The 23,858-nt window shown below is 38.7% G+C and overlaps 2 protein-coding genes across 8 annotated transcripts; one reads left to right on the top strand and one right to left on the bottom strand.

The window, feature by feature from the left end:
- Positions 1 to 365: 365 nt before the first annotated feature.
- USP16 (ubiquitin specific peptidase 16) lies at positions 366 to 19,961 on the bottom strand. 4 transcript variants are annotated; one of them, XM_048934140.1, is made up of 19 exons: positions 19,608 to 19,672; positions 18,007 to 18,199; positions 17,269 to 17,367; positions 16,033 to 16,208; positions 15,248 to 15,351; positions 12,781 to 12,884; positions 10,885 to 11,063; positions 9,843 to 9,935; positions 9,140 to 9,270; positions 8,690 to 8,777; positions 7,705 to 7,783; positions 6,944 to 7,035; positions 6,085 to 6,141; positions 4,758 to 4,928; positions 3,247 to 3,916; positions 2,541 to 2,632; positions 1,218 to 1,304; positions 797 to 953; positions 366 to 688 (listed from the first exon to the last, which is right to left on the bottom strand). In XM_048934140.1, exons 3-19 carry the CDS (start codon positions 17,327 to 17,329, stop codon positions 564 to 566), a joined length of 2,466 nt encoding a protein of 821 aa, XP_048790097.1. In that variant the 5' UTR covers positions 17,330 to 17,367; positions 18,007 to 18,199; positions 19,608 to 19,672; the 3' UTR covers positions 366 to 563. The 4 variants fall into 4 exon arrangements, with proteins under 4 accessions (XP_048790097.1, XP_048790095.1, XP_048790099.1 ...); XM_048934138.1 differs by lacking the exons at positions 18,007 to 18,199; positions 19,608 to 19,672 and adding an exon at positions 19,849 to 19,961; XM_048934142.1 differs by lacking the exons at positions 18,007 to 18,199; positions 19,608 to 19,672 and adding an exon at positions 19,849 to 19,961 and having other exon boundaries at positions 10,885 to 11,060.
- On the top strand, positions 19,825 to 23,751 carry RWDD2B (RWD domain containing 2B). 4 transcript variants are annotated; one of them, XM_048934161.1, is made up of 5 exons: positions 19,825 to 19,932; positions 20,367 to 20,585; positions 20,721 to 20,788; positions 21,496 to 21,861; positions 22,591 to 23,750. In XM_048934161.1, exons 2-5 carry the CDS (start codon positions 20,379 to 20,381, stop codon positions 22,826 to 22,828), a joined length of 879 nt encoding a protein of 292 aa, XP_048790118.1. In that variant the 5' UTR covers positions 19,825 to 19,932; positions 20,367 to 20,378; the 3' UTR covers positions 22,829 to 23,750. The 4 variants fall into 4 exon arrangements, with proteins under 4 accessions (XP_048790118.1, XP_048790119.1, XP_048790120.1 ...); XM_048934162.1 differs by lacking the exon at positions 19,825 to 19,932 and adding an exon at positions 19,963 to 20,053 and having other exon boundaries at positions 22,591 to 23,751; XM_048934163.1 differs by lacking the exon at positions 19,825 to 19,932 and adding an exon at positions 20,062 to 20,095 and having other exon boundaries at positions 22,591 to 23,751.
- Positions 23,752 to 23,858: the final 107 nt, after the last annotated feature.

Below are 23,858 nucleotides of genomic sequence, written 5' to 3'. Positions count from 1 at the left end.
ACCAGTATGAAGCCAAGCCTGGGGAGAAGGACAAGCTTTCTTAATCCTCCAGAACAAAAATAGTTAACATTAAGAGCTGTGATCACAGCCTTGTCAATATGCTGCAGTAAGGTGCTTGTACCAAGGACCTCCTAGAAACTTTGCAAATTGAGGGCTCTACTGGAAATAAACCAGCAACACAAAGACAGCCAGTACAGAATCTGTTGGCTCTAACACACCTAGAAAGTTCTGGAATACATACTGAAGTAACAGGTAACTGTAGTCAATGTTATAGCTGGTCTCTGGTGAAATGAAAGAGCAGCAGCTGCTTGTTTGTACCAATGTAAGAACACTCAATAGAAACGTCAGGTTCTAATTTTGAAGAAAAAAAAAGTTCTTTATTTATAAGTAGTGAAAACACTGGAAAAAGTATAAGTTAACCATGTGCCAGTGTGTCTAAGAAGCACTAAGTATACTCTTGCAGTTGCATACAGTAGCTCTACCATGTTAATAGGATTTGCTTGTTCCTGCCTTCTTTTAGGGTGCTGAAGGTGGTTACAGCCCGAGAAGACATTGTGGAGGAGTTACAGCAGTCGCTCGTAGAACAGAAGATAGGCTTGTGAGCTCAGCACTTTTGATGTAGACACAGCTTGTACATGGGTATCGCTGATGTGGAACCACTGTCCTTCTACTGGTTCAGTTTCTAAAGCTACAAAAGTAAGAATTTCAGAGCAGAAGTAGAGCAGGGATTAGAGCACTCAGTCTTGTTACTGTTCGGCAGTAAAATGTGATTTGTAAAATACAGTTAATTATTTACCTTGAGGAGGTTGTCCTTGAAGGACAAGATCAGAAAGATGGTTGTTCATATTTCTCATTTTAGCATAAGCAGTGTAGTGCCCAGACCTCATTGTTCCACTGTGTTCAACAACTCCATAGAGAGAATATAATACTTTGGTATTCCCTTCAGCCACGTTCTAAAAAAGTGGAAATTAAAGCATGTCAGTGTGGCACTGGCTTTTGAACTATGTTAGAATATAATCTCTTCACTTTGATTTGTTTGCCAATGAAAAGGAAGGTGGTCATCTGTGGTAGTACACTCAAATTAAGATAGCTTTGAAGTGCCACTTGCACTTATCACAAAACAACCTGATAAGCATTCAACACAGATTTTGCTAAGCAGCAGAACTGTGAAAGCACATTGAAGCGTGGGAGAATGCAAATATTATTTCACTACTTACTTTACATTTAACTGTACAGAAAGGAGCCAAGTCTATCACTTCTGGAAACTTGATATGCCTGTTAACCTTCCGCAGGTTAAATCCAGCCTTAAACAGACAAAAAGTAGAAGGAAAATCCATATTTTAAGTGTAGCATATTAAAACTATGCTTAATTGCTAAATACTTCAGGTTAATTTTTTAGCAATACAAATTAAATGTTACAAATTTAGACAAGATCATAAGGAAGGAAAATTGTCTCTATTTTTCTCCCGTGCCCAGAGTGTTCTGGCATTACCTCCTTGCCCCTACAGGCTGCACAAGTTAAGATGGCTCTTCAGCTCACTCTTATGGTAACTTAATGGTGGCAGGAGAGAACGAATCAACTCAGTGTACACTTCTCTAACTATGAAGACATCTCTTTCTTCTAGATACTGCAGTATACCTGAAGACCTAATTTTAGATTGTCAAAACTGATGGGAATTCTACTCCCACCTTATTCAAATAATCTTCCAGCATCAAACTGGAAAAGCAAGGGAAAAAATGATAAATGTTATTTCCTTAGTTGTATAATCAGCCTTAATAATATCCTATACATTTGCATTTTCTCTGTGGAATTGCTTTTCATCTACAGTAAGTCACCTCCCTTATTTTATTTTTCTGTCTTGAAGTATTTTGACCAAAATTTATATGGTTTTAAATTGAAAAGAGACAATACTGTCTACTATCCTCATCTATTCCCTTTTTTTTTTTTTCCTTTCAAATTTAAAGCCCTACGTGTAAAGCTTTTCTAAGCCTATTCATTAAATTCTTTCAGTGAGGCATCCTGTTCTATCTGTACAGGAACAGAAGAGTTCATCAGCTGCTGCAGTAGCAGGAAGCAGCGTTAACAATGCTGCTGAATACAGTCTGCACTAACAATAGTGAAGGAAAAAAAATTATTAAGCAAATAAGCTCACAACAAGAAGTTCCTTAGACCCCTACTAGAATGTTTTGCTTTTTTTTCCCCCCTGACAAAACACACCCACCTCACCACCCCTTGAGAAGCAAAACAAGCCAATGAAACAAAAAACAACCACAACCTTGCGTGTATCTGCCTCCCAAACGCTGGAAGGAAGAACAACAACAACAGAAAGAAAAACACAAAACAAGTTTAGAGATAAACGGAAATATGCTACCATCAGATTTAAGTTAAGCTAGCACAACAGCACAAAATCATAATGGCTTGGGTTGGAAGGGACCTCAAGTACCATGAAGCTCCAAGCCCCGTAGAGTAGGCAGGGCCACCAATCTAATCTAATACTAGACTGCCCAGGGCCCCACTTGAAATAAATGCTGTTCATTACCTGCTGGAATCTCTTTAAGTGAAGAGTTAAAATTGGAGGAGCAAGAGAAATCAGCATTTGCTTTTTGGCATTAGTATAAACATGCTTTTCATCTGCAAGAAAGAAAAAACATCAGTGATTAACATGTAAATCCAAGCATTCTGCTTTAACACGATGCACTGTGAAACAGTTCCCATCGTGCAGCTCTCAGATCACAGAATTACTAACTGCTCATACTATGTCTGATCAGAGCTAGCACACGCAGGATGAGTTCCTGCATGTTCTCTACAACTCTCACAATCTGAAGCTGCATGCTGCTTTCACTGGTCTTTTGAGCAAACACCAACATCATCTCCCCATGACTGTTACAGAAATTCCACATTTGAGAGAAGGAATAACAACCACTTCATTCATCCACATTACAAAGTTCTAGATTGAAATGAACCTCCTGAATTAAACCCACTCCTCTTTAACCATCTGTTCCTGTCCTCCAGGATTCTGTACCCAAGCCTGTGAGCACGTTACTTTACTTGATTAATAACTTGTAAACAGTCTACACAAACAAGGTTCTCACAACCTACACATCAAATACTATTCTACAGATCCAAGTCAGGTTTGAAGCTACACAAGAAATCACACTCTTCTAAGAACACCCCCCTTCAACCCAAGCAGCAATCGGGACATTTGTTCATTTAAAAGATTAAAAAGTATATATAATCAATCATACTTTTTGCGTTCTTTGGTCCATAACGTCTTTGTGTACATACATCACACAGCAGTCTATTGTTCTCACTAAGTTTTTCATTACGGGTAAATTGATACAAACAGTGATGGATTGAGCCTTCTTCTGGGTTCAGGTCTTCCCTGTTAGCAAGAGTACGAAATGCCATTTCTGCATCTTCGGTCAATATTTCACATGTCTTGGCTGGAACAGTTTGAAGGTCATCTATGACGTTTATATCCGATTCAGCACTGGCACCCAAGTGTAGTTTTGAGAAGTCAGCAGCAAGCCCTTCTTCATCTTCATTTTCTTCATCTTCATCTTTCAAAGATAAGTCATCAAGGCCATTGACAAACTCTACAGGAGAATCTAAGTCTTCCGTGGGGGGATCCCCTATAGACTCCTTTTCTACACATTCTTGCTCTGGCTTTCCTGTGCTTTCATGCATGCTTTGAACATCTGTACTATTTTCCTGTACATTTAAGTCATTTTGAGTTAAGTAGTCATCTTTGCAATCATTTGATGATTCCTCTTCCTGCTTCACATCAGGAATTTCAGAGTTAATTTCTACCTCTCCTTCCTGGTCACATGCTACATCTTTTTCTGACTCTTCAGTAGCACAGATCTCCGTCAATTGAAGCACCTTTCCCTGGAGTTTTTGCTGGCGGCGCTGGCACTGCAAATTGGTATACATAATATATAAGCATAGAAAAAGCATAGAATCATTTAATTGCTCAGGATGGAAAAGACTTTTAAAGATCATCCACCACGACCTAACCATCCTACCCTAACTCTAACAGCCTTCCGCTGAATCATGTCCCTGAGCACCACATCCAAATGGTTTTTAAACACATCCAGGGATGGTGCTCAACCACCTCCCTGGGGAGCCTATTCCAGTGCTTCACAACCCGTTCTGCAAATAAGTGTTTCCTGATATCCAAACTAACCCTCCAGCAGAGTATGCTTAAATGATACTTAACATTTCTGACCATTTCTTGAGGAAATTCCTTGCTGCACCTCATATCTGGGTCAAAAGGGAGAAAAATACCTACTATTAAGTGATCTGATGTCAGTTTAACTAACTGAATTTATCCTTGCTCAGATATAACAACCCCCACTGCACCCTGTCGCATAGGATCAAGGAGGTACAAAGGGAATTGCTGTATTTTAAAGACACTTTCTTAAGCCTGTATTCTAAAGTTTTGTGACTATCTTACAACCAATGAGTAGAGAACCTGACACAAGCACGTTGCCCATCTGAAGCAGCATTAATTTCACATTCCCCTGGATATCAACTTATTCCTTGTACAGCAGCTCTTAACAGAATGTATCATTTCTTCACAGCAATGCCCTACATACAATTGGTCTTTTTTGTTGTGCATTTGATTGATTCTAAATTGAAATTCTAAATTCTCCCCTCTTCTTCCACGTAAACTGAGGAAGCAAAAAAAACAAACTTGTTTTACCCCAAGTTTCAAGTGCTTCTTAGTAAAAATGAAATACTTATCAAAACCAACCTTGGCTTGTTTTTTGGCCTGTTTCTTTGCTTTCTTCTGAAGGTGCTTACTTGTACCAGGGGGCTCATCTCTCTGCTTAATATAATAATCATTGTTTTTACCTTCTTCTTCCTCTTCAGATTCCTTTCCTTTATTTTTTTTTACGTTCCTCTCATTTGCATTTTTTGTTTTCTGGTGGTAAAAAAAGAGAAAAGCCACAGAACAGTCACAGAAGCAGATATGTTACTGTCCTGAATAACAAAACAGCATTCCAGAGAAAACTACACGAATGTTATTTGAGTTCTGAGCCCCAGACATAACATTTTAGTGATTAATATACAACCAACTCATTGACGCCAGCCACCCTAATGCTTAGAAGAGATGGATCTCACTCCACGTGAAGCCCATGAGAAATGATGACTTCAAAATGAAACAGTATGAAAAAATTTGGTATATTAGACCCATATTCTGGACCCATAAAGGAACAACCTTTGCCTCTAACAGATGTAAATCTCATCAAATTCACTAAAGAGTAGCATTTCCCACAAGTAGAGACGTTTGCAGTTGAACTGCATGCCACACAGTTTGCAGTATTACCGTTTATTTGCTTCTGCTAAAATGAAATCTGTTCATTTGCACGATTCCTTTGGTTGAGGGGATTTCATTTCAATATATATTCATTAGTTGTGCAGTGCTACATGGCAGATCTGAAATACTACACATGCTGATTCTTAATTTGAAGCACAAAGCAAATCAAGTATTCCGAGTGTCAATTTTTGAGAGCAGGCAAATCAAATAAGTATTCAGACACTATTCTAGTGTGTTTCTCAATTTTATTCAATATGCATTTAGATTATGAGAAGTATTATTGCACTGAGTGTAGAAAAATGGATGAAAAGTCAGAAAATAAATTGCTCAAGTAGATCAGTAGGCAACCATCACTGTCATGCCACTTAGTTCATCAATAACAGTGAAGGCAAACTGGTAAACATTGTTTTTTGCAACTCAGTTTTCCACAGTAGTGAGAAAGCATTTGAATTTACCAGATTATTCCCTAAGCCAATGTCTACACCAAAGGAATGAACTGACAATGCAGCAAGATCACCAACATACTATCACTGATTTTACAAAGGCAACTTAAGAGCCGTAACTTACTTTCATGGGACTTACATGAGTTAAGTGCACAAGAAAATCTTATTCTCTGCCTTTCTGAGGCAAGATCAGTACTTTAATATGCAAAGAGGCATTTAGAAAGATGCATAATTTAATTCCCAAATGATTATATAATATGTGCTTTCATATAAGCAGACAAAATTAAGCCAGGTCTCAAGCACACACAGGTCCTTACCTGATCATCTAGTACAGGAAGCGACAAATCAAGGAAAGATTCATGGACCAAGGATACCTGTAAATGAACATTTAAGAGTTCAATTTAAGTTTTTGGATGTGGCTGGTGTGCTGTCAATAAGCTTATCTGTATGTATCCTTGTTGCACTCAATGTTGGGGTTTTTTTCCCCACTTATGCATACAAATGTAAAACACAGTCAATATGTATTCACAAAGAGCTATCCACAATCAAATTCTACCAATTCTATTGCCGAAGAAGTAAGAAATACTTTCTCAAGTCTTGGTTTTCTAGAGCATGAGAATACAGCCTAAGGCCTATGAGATTCATTCTGAGATCTGCCAGGATAATCATCTAACCCACTCACTCATATCCATAACGATCCCATTTTTGGGGTGCCTCATCCCCACAGTGCCTTCTTCCTTAACCATTTTCCTAGGAACCCCATGGTAATTCTCACATGGGAAAGGGATTAGGAAAGCCCATTAATTGTCTAATGAAAAAGTAAAGAGAGACCTTCGTAGCATACTGCTGCTGGTAACAGAACAGAGCAATTCATTCACTACAGTTTGCATCACTGGAAGGCATTTATCTGGAATCTGATAATAAATTATTTTGGTAGGGGCAGCTTGCTGCTGCCACCCTCTTTTTTTGGAACTCTTGAAAAGAAATGGAAGATTAGCTTTGTAGGAATAAGGAAGACAGATCTCCAGTCAACCATGCGACTCATCAGCTCACAGATGTGTATTAACTGAAGAAAATCTCTCTAATTCCATTTATTTCTACAAAGTTACTTTGGGGTTCTTCTCAAAAGGACATAAAATCATACTCCAAGGCATTCAAAGCAGGGCCTTTACTCACTGTTCTGCATTCCTCACACATAATTGCACTGGTTAGCTCTCCACCAAAGATCCGATCTACGAAACTTTTTATTCCCTTCTTCTTCTCATATTCTGAGAATTGACAAAGTATACATCACAGTTAATAATACTGCATATAATATACTGGCAGCCCATTTAGTTATGGCATACCAAATCCCAAAAAATCCCACCAACATTATGCAAGAAGTACAATACATGTGTTAGTCTGTTCCAGTCTACTCAGGAAGCGCAGTAAGACTCTTACAGTAAGATCCTTTCATATCTTAAAGGAGCAGGTGTAAAAATACATCTGCAAAAGACACCTTGACTGAACTGAAAACGTCACAGCTTTCTAAAGTCAAATGCATTTTTTAATTGCCTCAGAACTACCACACCCCAGGAGTTCCTATTTTCTCTCTGGATTTACCTCAGACAATTGTCTGAAGCTAAAGCTAAATATCAGCTTTCATCACAGTAAGACCTCTATAAAGGTCTTACACTCTATAACACTCTATAAACAAAACCAATTTCCTCAAGCTATATTTCCACTGTAGCACATACTGTCCTGTTCCACTACAGAAAAACACCACAAAGGTCAGTAAGACATCATTTAATGTTTTATCATTCCAAGTCTTATGTTCTAGACAGACACATATTCAAGATTTGGCACTCAACATGTATCTTTTAGTGACAACTGTTGGTGTCAGAATGAAAAAGAAAAATTTATATAACTTTATCATAGCATCAGTAACACATTTTTACCTTTAATTTTCCTTCTCAGTTCTTCTTCATTTTGTTTGTCTGAATCAGTCAGAGCCTTCAGTATTCCAACACTTATTCGCTGAAATGTTCAAAACAAGCACACATTTTGCACAATTTCCTAACTGAATTCAGTTAGCTTTATAAAATGCCTCAAAGTGAGAAAAAAAAATTCTCTTCACTGTTAAAAGAATCCATACAAACAACACAACTGCCTGTAAAGATGAAAGAGACCTCCTGCATTTTGGTGTTAAAAAAAAATAGCCGACCAATCCAGAAACAAACTTGCAATCGTAACATCACAATTAGTATATAAGAAAATTAGTCCAAGGATTAAATACTTTATAAGATATAGAACTGGACATATATATAAGATATATAGAACTGGACAAATACAGCATGAAACTTCCACAAACGTTCCCCCAGATTTTTCAGAAAGGAACACAAAAAGGCATTCTTTAGGATGACTGCACATAATCCAAATCACTATTTTTACAGTAGTTTTGAACAAGTCAATCACCTTTCTGAAGAACAACAGACATTTATATGAAAAGTGTTGAATCTACTCTAGACTCTTAGAGCAAACATAACTGAACATTTCTACTTGATTTTAACAGAACACCATAGAGAATAACAAGTACAATGCTTTAAAAAAAACAACACAGAAAATATCATTGCATTTGCAACTTAAACAATGTGTGCAACCTTGAAGAGATACACGATAGGAACAAATTTATTTCTTTGAATATTCTTTTCTAAAATTAAAATAGCAAGACACATGATGGTCTCTTCACAACGATTCTACTTAGAGCCTGCTATGTTCTACAGCTCTATTGTCAATCCTCTGCAAATAAGTGCTGATGGGCAGCACAAACCACATTACATAGGGTTGACCTCTCTGAGAAAGAATGCATTTTCTTCCTTCAGCAGAGATGAAAGTCTTGATCTGAAGAAGAAAGTTATATGCAACTATGAAACTAACACTCACTTGTATTTCTTCTGCTCTCATTCCATCAAGTAAGTACCGAAGCAATTCCTGACTATCTTGCTGCTGATAACCTTTAAATCGTATTGCTCTGTTAAAGGAAACAATAATTGTGAAGTATAGCTGATCTTAGAGATAAAAGAGTAAAAACAACATGCTCCAGACACAAAAGTGCACAATCTCAAGCATCCATGCATGTAAGAGCACCAAACATCCGCGTACGTTAGTTTCTAAAAATCTGAACATATCACTGCATCACTGAATCTCTTTCATTTTATTTCTCTTCACTTATATTTTGCTTTTCACCCTTTCAGAACTTTAAGTACTATGGTAACTTCAAATGCAGTGATGTAAGCTCAAGAAAAAGAGGAAGAAAACTCACCTTCTGTTTAAAGAACACTCCCCCCAGCTCCCCCCATACTCATTATGCCATGCAATTATATAGATACTCACTTTTTACAAACCTGAGCAAAAAGTTCCTTAGGAGTGACTACCCCTCTCTTTGTCTCTTGCATTTCTGTCAGGAATTGATGCATGGCTAAAGTCAAAGGACCTGGCTGATCTAGTTTTACCAGTTGAGGTTCCTGTTTTAAACAACAACAACAGAATTGCTCCTTAGTTTGGTGACTGATCCTTCGGGATTAGGATTTTCCCTGTCTGATTTCTCAACTTCTTGAAAATACTCTTACAAGACAGAACACACGCAATTTCAAGATGGCATTGTGTTAGACTGACAAGAACAAGCAACAAACGGCTTCTCATCACATAATATCAAAACACTGACTTGAAAGTCATTAGCTATTTCTTTTTTGTTCAGTTCCAAGTCCATATTTCTTGTTTTTATTTAGTGCTTTAACCCCTTTTTTTTCCCCAGCCAAATCCCCACTGGGTTTGTGCTGGAGACATTTTCTAGTTCCCTATGTTGCAGTCAGACGAATGCAAATGTTACACAGTTCCATTTCTTTGAAAATGAAAAGCATTACTGACTTCGGCAGCAGCTCTGTTAAATTCAGTGGTGAAGTTCACACTGATTTTACATTTTAATCTTGTTGATAGTTAAGCAGTTTTCAAATCTAGAGAAGAGAGTATTGCTTGCTTTTTTTTAATCAGACCTGAGGAAAATAAACAAACACAATGAAGGTTGAAACATATATACCATGGACAACTCAGGTGACTCAATCTTAACTGTTGTGTCAGGCATTTTAGCTTCTTTAAGCAGCTCCCTCAGGACTGGGGTCTGTGATAAATTCTGCAGAAGACAAAGGAAAGAAAAATAACCAGGGAACTGGTAGCCAGGGAACAATAGGAAGGGAAGTTCCACTTGCCACGTGTTAGCAACAAGATTAACAGTAAGTTATATTTGCCAACCATAACTAGAGAGTTAAATATGACCTTGGACACAAATTTGGAAATTCTATAAATGTTTAACTGCTCAAAGTAAATCCCACAGAACTAAAGGGACTTGCAAATATCTTCTCTCTATATTCTCATTGGTCATAGAAGCCCTAGACGTATTCTACAGACTGACCTTTTGATGGTCTACTCACTAGAGTCTGTTTTAAATCAAAAGGTTAATCTAGTGCACATATTTATTCCCTTGCTTTTAGATGTATTACAACATAAAATCAAGCTGTTCATTAAAATCTACAAGTGCAATGTGAATTTTGCTCAAGAAAAGCCAGCAGCCAAAGAGTACAAGGTAACACACAAGTTTTAAAACATTCAGAAGAGTAAGCTTACTTTATCTATGCATTTCTTAGCTAAGAAAAATGGCAATGGAATATGCTGATCCAGTTAATATTTTCCTCTATTTGATTTCCTGCTGCCTACAGCGAGTATTTTTTTCAGTAAACATCCATGGTCTTTGGGTATTAATGTCATATTCTAACAGGTCAGGAAGGGTAACATACCAGGCTACTTTACAACGTATTTTTACATTATTACTAAATTTGGATGTTGGCATGCTTAATCTCTATCAGTAAAAGATGCTGTCCCTCAAAGGCAAGGCAATTGCTTAGATCTCCACTTAGTGCAAGTCTGAACCTGTAGTGCCATTCCTTCATATTGCTCTGGGCCAATGCACTATTTTTAAAATGAACCCGTCATTCTTGGCAGATAAAAATCATATTTTACTGGTGCCATTTCTTTGCTTGATTTTTTTATTCTTTACTTTCTAAGAACAGCAGTAACTACTGTACCTGCATCACTGCGTTAAAGAAACATGTATTCCCCAAGTTACTAAGTCCTTTCACAGTCACTTCAGAGTTGGTACTGGAATGAGAACTCTCTTTCAGCAAGACTTCTTTTTCTTGCTCATTTCTGCTGTCTTTTTCTACTTTTTCAATTCCAACATCTTTGTTCTCTTGTTGCTTTTCTGCTGAAACAAAGAAATCTATTAACCCAATAACAACGAAGGGGCAAGGATAAAGTAGTGATATGCATGAGCAACACAAACATATGATAATTAATTCCATAATCCTACAGATGCAAGGTTCTTAACTCCTATCACTTAGACAGTCTAAAACAAACAAGAAACTTTTGAAACACCATTTCATATCAGCTTAGCACTTAAACATGACACTCAGCCCATAAGCCATTCATGCCAACAATCTCTGCAACTCAGCATGTGTTATCTGAAATGTCATTCCCATTGCAACATCCTCTATGTTAGGGGTTTCTACAGCATCCAACAAGATGGCATCTGGCCCTCTTGATATGGCATTATTATCTGAAATTAAACTCAAAAGGATTCCCACTGTGAAAGAATCCTCACATTTTCCTTATTATTATAAATAGATAAAACAGAGAAGAACATATTCTTCAAGAGACATTAAAGATACTTTCCCCAAAACTACCTTGGTGTATAGCTCAAAATTCCAATGACTTGTTTAACAACACTGTAAAGGAACACCAGGTAGTTTCCAGAATAACACCTGCACTGGTTCTACCAGTTTGGCAGTCTACCCTTGATAAGGTTTCTGACAAAGAGGGCTGGGAGTCAAGGTAACTTTTAGACAACGTAAAACAGCTCTGAGAAAGCAAAGAAATGGACAATATCATATTTACCGATGAACGAGGAAAGAATAACTGCTGGAATTTCTGAAACAGGCAACCAGAGGCAGGTATGAAATCAGCAGTCTACTTCAAATCTGAGAATAAATATTCCAGCAAGCAATCTAAGTCCAGATACTACATGCAATGAAACTACTTATCTGGCAAAGACGGAGCAAACACACCCAAAGATTCTGATCCCCTTTGGGAAAAGCTCAGCTGATTCCTGCACAAAATATTCAGAGACAACTACTTGGCGTTGCTGGTTTGGGTGTGATCTGTTTCCAAAAGGGGCTATGAGGTGACTCAAGCGTAGGACAATGTTGGAAATCTTGGTAGGAGTTAGAGCATTTATTTTGCTATGAAAACTCCCCCAAGTGGAAATGCCTTGTTGAGAAACAGTTTTGCATAACACAACATCCATAGCATAGCAAACTGGAGGAGCAGGTTGGGCTTTTTGCTTTTAAACATCCACATTTTGAAGGTAGACTGCAGAGTTCTCAACGCTTTGCAGCAACATGTACGCCCTCAGAAAACAAATCTTCTTATATCCTAATGGAAGGAGTGTACAAGCTGCAACAGCTGAAGACCTAGCCATTCCAGCTGATACTTGCAAATGTCTACATAAATACATAAAAAATAGAAATTAAATTACCTTTCAGCAATAACAATTCATTTTTTTTCCCCTCAAATCTTGAGACTGGGCAATACTGATGAATTAACAGGACCCTTCTTAGTACTGAAAGTCGATTGTTCAATCACAGTATATCCTAATAACACGCTTAATTTCCTGCTCCTCTTTCATTTTTCAGTCTATAAAAGTTCACGAGAGATTAAGAAAAATCTGGTCCAGTTAAGTCTATGGGCTAGAATGTTTTGTTTTCAGAACTAACAAAGAAAAATCAATGAAAAAATTAGCCGTTTAAATTATCATAAGATACTCTTTAGTAAGCAAAGAATTAATGAACGTTCTTAATTTACAAAATTATCTGCTGTAGTTAAGAGTCTTTCTGATCTACTCTATGGATACTACAGTTACTTACCTAAACGTGATGAGCTGACACAAACTTGTTTTTTAATATAATCCACAGTCTGGCCCAAACGCGTTGAAGTGCTGTATGGAACTTCATTATCACATATGTAGCACCTGTGGTGGCCCACCCACACCCCCCCAAAAAAAAGATAACAAAAATTATTCCTATTTTTTTTTTCCCATTACAATTCCTAAACTACTTACTCATTTCATGCAATTAATTACACAAGCACATAAAATTACAAGTTATGGGGGTTTGGTTTTTTGTTTTTGAAGATTTTGAAGTCTGACAGAAGAGTGCTCAATATATTTCTGATTAAAAAGTAAGTACAGTGACCTACAAACAAAAACGAGACCTCGAGACCTGTAAGGGAAGTGCTTTACAAACCTAGACTGCATGCAAAGGAAGCATTAGGCAAATTTTGGCCCAATAAAGGAAGTCAGATAATAGGCCTTATAGGAAATGGCCTTCCAATCTCATAGCACTGAAAAAAATACCTGATTATTTTTGTGCTCCATTAGTTCTGCATGCTTTTTTTCCCCCTCTTTCATTACTGAAATAAATCTATTTGTCTCTTCACAAGCAAAGAAGTAACTAACCACAAGCACACAGTTACACCACTGATCTGATTTCAACAAAGTCTTGATAGAAATTACAGTGATAAAGGCTTGAGTAAGGGTTAATTTTTGCTGGAACACATAAAGCATATGGAGAGCTGTATGTATCAATATTGTAGTCCCGTTCAATCAACTATTTGAAGAGGTCTTAAAAGCTATTGAAGGGAATACAAACACTTCTGCACTTAGAAACATGGCAATTACAGTTATTAGGCACAAATGCATTTAGCAGATCTCAGGATTATCTATAACTTTCTGGTCTGAAAAGCAGCAGAAGCCTGCAGTAAATTGCTTCCCTGAATCTCTAGCATCTTCAGTACTAGCTGTGATTTTTCTATTTTTTTTCTTTCCAATGTTTCATTAAAAAATAAACAAAAACAACAACAACACACCCTGGCTCTACCTGTGGAATCCTTGAGTATGTATTTATTGTCAGTTTGTTTAATTGTAAAAATTGGCATTCTCACTCTTAGAATAACAGATGACAGTTACTTCCACGGGCAACTTTTAACACAATAACCTTTCAACAGCTACTTTTATAGGAAGTCTTGAAGAAATCAGAAGATTAAAATTAAGTTTCTTCAGTGATGCCAGTTTGACTAATGTGTGAAAAACCATCATTAGATCCAACTGTTAGGTCCTACTGCAAATGCGTACAATAACATTTCTTGTAAACCCCAAAGAGTAGAAGATAACGAATCGCTAGAGCTCTCCTCTTCCTCTCCATATTCAAAACTGCTTACAGGTGTTATTCGAGTCCAATTTCAATCGTGTATGCATATGCACTCTGTACATTAATTGATCAATTCATAGCATTAACAGATGCTGATTAAAATTGCTTTTGACTTTTTGGCTTTATGTACTAAAGTCACAGTGAAATACAGTTCTGGATAGTTCTGATTCATGACAATACTTTAAGCCCAATATCCAGTTCTCTGGTTAACATCTTATACAAGTTCATACAAGAGAAGAAAGCAAATATTTTGTTTAGACAACTTTCTCTCATTCAATAGTACTTTCATTTAAAAGCTATGGATATTTTCCAACAAAATACCTCAATTAATTAAAATCACAACTACTTAATTAAAATCACAAATAAATTCATTAGTTCATAAGTAATATACATGTATTACTAAAACTGTTTGCATCCAATCAAGAATAGTATATAGAAACATGACAAAATATTAATCATCACATGTATGTGCTAAGTACGATCACATAAAGAGACAGTCTAATATAAAAATCAGCATAATGATGAATAATAAGTTTAGAAGAAGGTGACTTTAAGCCAAATCAAAACTATGCCAGATACCATACTTCTATACAGCACAGTTGAGGATGCTACCGTTCTCCATTACACACTAATGTACTGCTCCTTTAAAGAGAAGAGAATATTACCAGGAAGACAGAATTCGTATTAACTGACTCAATAGCATCATTTAATCCTGCAGCTGTGCCTCTTGAACAATGCATCTTGTATTAAGAGGTCATAATTACTTTTATTTTCTCAGTAAGTAAGGCTTTCATTAAGTTTGCACCAGAAAGGAGCTTCTACCAAGCATCAAAGTTAAGATTTAAAGCTATATAACATGTTTCTGCGTGTCAGTATTTTGACCAAGCAAAAGCAAGAAATCAACAGCATTTACTGATTGGTTACTTCTAAGCTCAATTATAAAAACATTCTATTTAGGAGTTTTACAAGAGAGTAATATTTACTCAGCAGATCTTAACAAACACTACTGTGTGTGGAAACACTTCACGTATTCCTAAAGAACTCCCAGAAATCACAAAGAAAACACAAGATATCCCAGCCTCTGTTTCCCTCTAGCTACATCTTAACTGTTTCCTGACAAACTCACCACACACTCCAGTTGTCCAAACTGAGAACCAAACAATGGGAATCTGATCTTGGCGTTGTGTAATGCTTTAAAGCATGCTGCTCTTGAGAATTTCTGCCACAGCCCTATAATGTTGATAACCAGAAGCGTCACAAAATCCAGTTTTGACTATCAATGAAACATAAAAAGAGTCAGAGTATAAAGAAAGTATTTAAACGAAAACCATTCAATTATGTTCAACCAATTAGGATGAATAGATGGCTCTTTATTTCAAGACATTTGTTCTGCAGACAGAAAAGTACCTTCCTGAATGCAGAATAAAGACAGAGTCTTTCGGGGACTGAAAATCTAATTTACAAATTCTAGTTTGAACGGCTTGAAGAACCCAACAGGAAAAGAACAAACAAGCAAACAAAACCAAAAGCAACCAATTGTTTGGCATGCAGAGTTCTAACTTCAACAAACTAATGTTAGCACAAGATATTATGATGAAAATAAAAAATTTAGAGCATTAACATAAATTTATACTTTCTTGGAAAAATAATTTGGACTTTCATAGAAAGCAAACCCTCAAGATTGTGTTTTAGCCTTAAGTCTGCTAAATGCCTTTGTGCCAAGCTTTGAAGTACTTCATGTGCAATTCAGAGCAGACCTTTCCCATAAGACTAACGTATATCAAATCACTCACGTAGCACATTTAAAATGATAATGAAAAGGTGCAACCGTTTAATTAAAGCTCTGTTGTTTCACTCTATTATGAGGCACTGAAAGATGTTAATAGAAATTAACAAGAAAACAAGAGATACCCTATGGCCACATTTTAGACATAACCATATTGGAGGGCTTTCATCAGTCTCTTCCTCATTCTCTTGTGTCTTGTTGTTGGCCTTGCAGTCCTGACAAACATGCCATTCCACATTCAGCAGTGCCTTTTTCAGATGACTTTGTTCCAGTCCTTTACGAATATGCTTGCATACAGGCTCTACAAAACATAAAGCACAAGAATCTTGTAGGTATCATAACAGATGTGGAATGTCTATGGGTTTCAAAGACGCACGATATAATCCAGAAACTGTGACGATCTCTCCAAACTCAAAGGAACACTGAATGACAACTTAGTAGACATACCAGAAAACCCATTCAGAAGCCCATACTTTGTTACCTCCACTCACAATCTGAGCACATTTTTGATGAATTCTAAACTCCTGCATTACTACGAAAAAAATACTAATTCAAATATCACTCATATCTACATTGTCAAAGCTTTTGGTTACAAACCTACCTAGTGAGCCAGGCTGTGGGCTTCTACTACTGTGGTGTTACGATTCCCACACCTCTCAAGGAGCAGCCACAGCCCACTGCCACAGTTCCCAGTCACCAGGGCAGCACCTGGCTGGCCTATAAAAGTGGAGATTGTGGAGGTTATGCTTCCAGCTGAGCTGCTCAGTGAAATTATGCAGCAGATCGTGGTTAAAAAAAAAAAAAAATAATGGCAGAACCATCCCACTTTATACCATCATCATTTTGCACTCTAATACTACATTCCACATACAGCTACATCTTCTGGGCCGGGTTTGAACTTCATCTATTCAGACTCTATTTACACTGAGAAAAAGCGTTTGCTGCTAGAAGGTTTGTTTTCTTGTTGGTGGTGACACTGTCACTTGAGAGTGAAGATAAGCTACCTGTATGCTTAAGTCATATACAGAGAAATTGGGCTAGAAACGTACATAGTTCAGCCATTTTATTATCATCACCCTACAATTCCTCACTATTTGCAGTTACAAATGTTTAAATTTGCAAATAGAAGGTCAAATATCTGACAGTATCAATAGGTAGCTCAGAAAAACAACACAGAATAAAGAAACTCATGCTGAAAGAAAAATGTTCTCTGTATTCCATATCTTAAACTAACATACTTTAGTGAAACTTCTATTGAAAACAGTTATCTTGTCGTTTACATAATTCAACCCTTATTAACTTCTTGCTACAGAATTACTGTTTTCCTCTTCAGAACCAGAGACTTCTCAGAAGAAACCTACCCACTATATCCAGAGACTCATCAGCCTGTGCAGTTTTGCCTTTGGTGCGTTTCTTTCCCATATTTGTAGCCTATGATTTTCTTCACACACAACAGTGACCTAGCAATGAAAAAAATCAGAAATTAGGTTTAGGTTTTATTTGTTAGTTGCTAGACAGTACACTGTTTCTGTGGCCGAGATACTCCTTCAGGAAAATTAACTTGTAGCTTGACATTCTCAAAAGAAATTAATTCTAATTTAACAGAAGCAACTGTGACTGTGGTAGAAACAAGAAGCCAGCACGAATTATTAAAAATGGGCTAAAACCCTAAAGCAAAAGCAACGCAAAGGAGAACAAAGTGAATTAGTTATGTACCAAAAATCCTACAGATTTTCAGAACTTGGATTTTAAGTAACTAGTAAAACAGCAATTCCAGGAAATGAAACTGACTTTTTCCCTACTAAGTCTTCAAGACTTGCACAATTACAGTCTTTCACTTTTGTTTTCTGTAAATCCCTTGTATCGTTGATAAGACCTGGCATGTGCGAATACTCGAACATATTTTAAAATATACAAACAATGGGGTTCCATCTTTTAAATTACTTTGTTGGAGGAAATTTATCACTGCTTCCCAACATTACAAGAAAATACAGGGGCTGGTATTTGGCATACCCGTAAACCCTTCTACAAAAACCAATCTACCACTGCAGAGCCCTATGCCAAGAGGTTGCCTTCAAAAAGTTTGTTGCTTGTCTCACCTTTAGCCTGGAGTTCCTGCAAGGCTCTGAGACTTATCTCACAGATGTCAGAACTGACATTTGCAAAGATGTAAACTGAAAGGATGGAACACCTCCTCTGCAAGAACAGGCTGTGAGGGCTAGAGCTTTTCAGCCTGGAGAAGAAAAGGTTCTGGGTAGAACTGAGAGTGGCCTTTCAGTATCTACAGGGGAGCTGTAAGAAAGAAGAGGACAAAGTCCTTAGCAGGGTCTGCTGTGATAGGGCAAGGGAGAACGGTTCCAAGCTAAAAGAGGAATACATTCGATTGGATAGAAGGAAAAGGGTGTTTTGTTTTGTTGTTTTTTTTTTGTTTGTTTGTTTGTTTTTTGCAATAATGATGGAGAGGCAGTGGAACAGGCTGCCCAAAGATGGTGGATGCATCATCCCTGGAAACACCCAAGGTCACGCTAGACAGGGCTCTGAACAACCTGATCTAGCTGTGTTCTAGTGTTCCATTTATCACAGAGAGTTGAACCAGATAGCCTTCAAAGGCCCCTTCCAACTCAAATGATTCTATGATACTATGAAAAAAGTTCCTAATTGAGTCCCTGCAGATTCATGCACGCTTTGCAAGCTGGCCTGGTTCTGCTCTCCACCCTTCAAGTCAGCTGCGGGTAAATGCGTAAGCACAGAACTCAGTCTGACTCATAGCATCCATCCTTTCGAAACCAGGTCTAAGCTTGGAATCAGCACCACACCAAGAAAACAGCTGCCTGCTTGGTGCTGCCACAGCCAGAAAACAAAACCAGCATAAACGAATCAGCATAACTGAGCTTGGGGCAGCTCAGACACACTACATACAAAGGACTTTTTTGTATGAAAAACCTTTTAAGAAGCATGCTTGTAGAGCTGATGACCCAGATGTTAAATGAGAAGTAGGAGAATGGCTAAATGATTTCAAGAGAAGTTCCTGGGGCTGCTCAAGGCCAGGTTGGATGGAGCCCTGGGCAGCCTGAGCTGGTGGGGGGCAGCCCTGCCCATGGCGGGGGGTTGGGACTGGCTGGGCTTTGAGCTCTCACCCAGCCCAAATTTTTCTTTCACCCAGCCCAAATGTGATTCCATGATGACATTTATAAATATGCATTCAGTTTATTGAGAAGAGTTCATCCAAATTCCCTCCACAGCACATTTTTTTTTCCACAGAAAATCACAATGCTTGGTCTTTAACAGTCAGTCCTAAGCCATTACAGCCCTTTCCAAGCTGATTTAGCCCCAGCCAGGCTGATAGGTCAACACCAAGCTGTTCACATAACCCGCTGCAGTCAGCCAGACACGTCTGACAGGATCTCCGCCAGCAACCTACGCTGGGAAGTGGGCCACAGAACCCAATACCTAACCCAAGGAAACTCTGAGTTTGGTTTCAATTCACGACGGCTTTATTTTTTTGCAAAGAGCACTCTGAAAAGCACTAAAAGCGCAGGGTAATGCCCCCAGGCCGGCCAAGCCCATCGGTCCCACCGGTCACCTGCTGCCAGCAGGGAGCCGACACCCCCACCCCATGGCAGGAGCCGGACAGGGCCCGAGGACCTCGGGATTGGGGCTGGGGTTGGGGCTGGGGTCGCGGCCACGCCACCTCACTCACCGCGTCCCGCGCCGCTCACGTGTCGCCCGCACGGCCCCACTCCGGCCTCTCCACGAACCAGCACGCGACTCCGCCTTACTCGCTTCCAATTGGCCAAAAACGCCTTCGTGTCTTTACTGACAGAAGGCGCAGCCAATAGGAAAAGAAGAGAGCCGCGGCTGGAGGAGAGACAGCGGACAGCCGGCAAAGCAGGTGTCGGGATTGAGGTAGCCGGAAAGCCCGGCGCGCCGCCGACCCTCACCTACTCCGATCGCAGCACGGACAGCATGGCGATGCATGGCTCAGCCCCAGGCAGCCGGCAGCTTCACCTCAACCCTTAGCAACGGTCAGCCGCTGCCGCGCGTACTTCCGGCGCGCTGCATTGTGGGCCGTGAGGGCATAGGGTGGGCCGTGGAGGGGAAAGGGAGGAGGCGGCGGCGGCGCCGGCGCCGGCGCATGCGCGTTAGGTGGGTCGCGGTGGCGGAGCGACGGCCGGGCGCTTGGAACGGGTGCGGGTGGGGGCGCGGGCATGGTCACGGCAGTGCATTGGAGCTGGGTGAGCTTTGGGCTCCTTTCCAACCCAAAGCATTCTGTGATTCGATCGTGTACCATTACAAATTAATGGAGCTGTCGCATGAACTTCATGTTTCCCCCAGTATCTATGAATTAGTTTTGATGGAGTTGGTTTTAAAGACTAATTGGGCTTACGTGGGGGTATATGATTGACTTCTTCACGTATTCATACAACATACACGTATGTTTTTCTTTTCCCTCACTTAGGAAGCTGCAGAAATGACTAACCGAGAAGAAGCCGAGATACAAATATCAGAATTAGATTTACTCTCTAGCATGTTTCCGTATGAGGAAGAGTTCACTGTGACCGACCAGCTGGCAGTGGCAGAACTAAAGCACTTCGTTGACAATGAGTCTGCAGAGATGCCATCTTCTAAAATTCAGTTTATACTGAACGTGAAGCCAGAGGACTCTAATGCCTCTATGGTATTATAATAATGTTTTGGAGAGAGTGTTTTTGTTTTTTTATGATTTATTATTATTTTTTTTTCCTAAGACTATATTGAGAGACACCGAGGTTTCTTCAAACTTAACATGTGCTTATTGTTTTTTTTTTTTTAGGTAAAATTTTCTATGGTCTGTGCTTTACCATTTAAATATCCATCTGTTCTACCAGAAATTACCGTGAGGTATGTTATTGAAAATATTGCTAGTAAAAATAATTAGAAGCTGTTGTAATGTGTAAATAAAGATCTAATAGCAAACTACAGTTCGGGTGTTTTTTTGGTAATTTACTATCAAATTATTCAAATTCGTTCGCTAGTCAGATTTGGCCAGGTGGACAGTGGTGCTGAATAAAGTCATACCTACAAGAATTTGATTTCATCAGTCACCTTGGCAGATAAGACAAAAAATGGGAATAGTGAGGAGTTCCATCTTCCGTACAAAGGGGTTATGTGTACATAGTGTTCATTGGTCTGATGCTCAAGCAGAGTACATTTTCCATTTTGACAAGGTTTAACGCTCTTGAGAGGAGTGAGAAGTTACTCACTGGTACTCTTTCTTGGCCAAATGCTGTTACTGGCAGACCTCAAGTTTTTGGTTGTTTTTTTTTCTGTATTTTCTGTCATTGTGTGTTACAGAAAATTAGTTCAGTCACCTTGCCTCTTCCTCATGTGCTTTTTCCTTCATTCTGATTTTTAGTACTGTACCTGTATTCAAGAGTTGGCACAATAATTGAAAGCTTTTTATGACATTTATATTTCACTTGACTTAAGTGTCAATAACAAGTCCATATGGCCTGATTTGTTTGGTAGCCTAAGTAAACTGTCTGAAAAAATATGGTAGTCTGTAAGCATATTACAACTCCTTTTTTCTTTTCTTTTTTTTCCTGTAGATCACCATTACTGAGCCGCTCTCAACAAGCCCAGCTAAACTCAGATCTAAAAACATATTTGATGCAGAACTGCAGTGGTGAGCCTTGTGTGTTGAGTGCCAGAGAATGGGTTAAAGACCAGGCAGCTGCTTACATTGACAGAGAACTTTCACCTTCCTCAGTGACGACATCTAATGCTGTTCGGTCAGAGGACGTCGTTTTCACTAGATTGTGGATCTATAGTCACCATATTTACAACAAGCAAAAAAGGAAAAATATTATAGAATGGTCCAAGGAACTCTCTCTGTCAGGATTTTGCATGCCTGGGAAACCAGGTGTTGTTTGTGTAGAAGGTCTGCAAAGTAGCTGTGAAGAGTTCTGGTCAAGGTTAGCCTTTTCTTCGTACTTAAATGCTGTTAATATTAAGAGTAATTTGTTTTTTTTTGTGTTGTGTACGTGGGCAGAAGATGTGACACCCAACCACCTTCCAGCCTATAAGGGTCTGCAAAGGTTGTGATTTTTTTGTTCTTGTTGTTGTTGCTTTTTTTTTTTCCCCATAATGTGCTTGCAACTCTGAGTATCCACTGTAATGGCGGTTATAGCAGTCAAAGCTACTAATACTGCACAGTGCACATATATTTCTGTTTTTATCTTGCTCTGTATTACAGAGGTATAGCAATGGACAGCAGTACACCATTCTTGTTAGATATGTATATAGTTGTATTGCTTTATGTTCACAATTTATTTTGCTCCCATCACTCGTATAGGTAGTAGAGACTAAATGAACGTAATTGTTTGATTAAAAGGATTTGACAACACGTGGCAAGAATGTTAAAATTCTTAGCACAACAAGGCAGAAGTGAGTACTGAAGTTGAATTCATCAATTATTTTGTGAGGAGACATAACGGTTTTTGAAGGAGATGAAACAAGCTGCTGCCTGTGGTAGTTATTTACATGTGAGCAGTATTCCTATAACCAACTAAGGAACCATTAGTTCTGTCCCGATGTACATAGGAAATCAATTTGTTGAGTTTTGCGATAATTACTAGTTCATCCTATTTTCTAAAAGAGTCTGTATCTTATAGGTAGGTTGACATTTCTCCATTTGCTTTCAGAATAAGAAGACTCACATGGAAAAGAATACTAATTCGGCACAGAGAAGATATTTCTTTGGAAGGTGGATGTCATGCTGAGATTCAGAAACAAAGAAAGTTCTCCGCTTTGGAAGAAAAATGTTTTGATGCACATGGTGCTAGAGGAAATCATATGGATTTGGGGCAGCTATATCAATTTTTAGAAGAAAAAGGATGTGCTGACATTTTTCAAATGTACTTCGGGGTTGAAGGGCATTAAATCATCACAGGTCCAAATGCCTGCATTTCTAATTTAATCCTCATAACAGATTCCTTAGATTTTCTGCAACAGTTGATCAGGGAGGAAATTTGTAATTCTTTCTTAATGTGATTTCCAGTTTTCTAAGAAAACAAGTATTCAATGACAGCTGAATAATGAAAATGACTTAATGAATGGACACCTGGATGCTTTCCTGTGCGACCTGCTCTAGGTAACTGCTTTAGCAGGGACTGGACTCAATGATCTCCAGACATCCCTTCCATCCCCAATGATTCTGTGAAGGTGTTATTACAGCTGCTGATTTTAAGGACCTTTGCATACACACCGAATTACAAAAACTGTTTGGTAGCCTAATGGGTAGAATTACAGAATGTGGGATTGTAGTGAGTGAATATGTGAATAGGAAGAAGAGGGAAAAAAAAGTGTGTGCATTGGAGAAGAAATAGGATGTTTACATGTTTTATTACTGTTTATGTATGCTATGCTCAGACTTCTCTAACAATGTTTTCTATTGATTTCTATATGAAAGTTTATGAAGCTGTGAGATCAATTTTCATTTTTCAGGGGAAATGGCTTTAAGTTGAGGGAGGGAAGATTTAGGTTGGATGTCAGGGGGAAGTTCTTTACAGATTGGTGAGGTACTGGAACAGGCTGCCCAGAGAGGTTGGATGCCCCATTGCTGGAGGTGTTCAAGGCCAGGTTGGATGGGGCCCTGGGCAGCCTGGTCTAGTATTAAATGTGGAGGTTGGTGGCCCTGCATGTGGCAGAGGGGTTGGAGATTCATGATCCTTGAGGTCCCTTCCAACCCTGGCCATTCTGGGATTCTTAGAAAAAAAGAGCAGACTCAGAAAAGCCTTATTTATGCAGATAGTGAGCTCGGATATCTTTTGTAGTGACAATTCGCGGTGATTTTGTTTGATACGCAGGGATTTCCCGGCCGCAAACCGCCGAGCACTTGTAATTTTACACAGAACACAGCGCCTTAATAAAGGCGCCGCGCCCTCCTCCAGGTGCGCGTACGCTCAGGCGT

This window comes from Lagopus muta, chromosome 1 (assembly GCF_023343835.1).
Source record: "Lagopus muta isolate bLagMut1 chromosome 1, bLagMut1 primary, whole genome shotgun sequence".
NCBI classification, from domain to species: Eukaryota; Metazoa; Chordata; class Aves; order Galliformes; family Phasianidae; genus Lagopus; species Lagopus muta.
The sequence above is the reverse complement of the archived record's forward strand: the minus strand, read 5'-3'. Positions and strand labels throughout refer to the sequence as shown.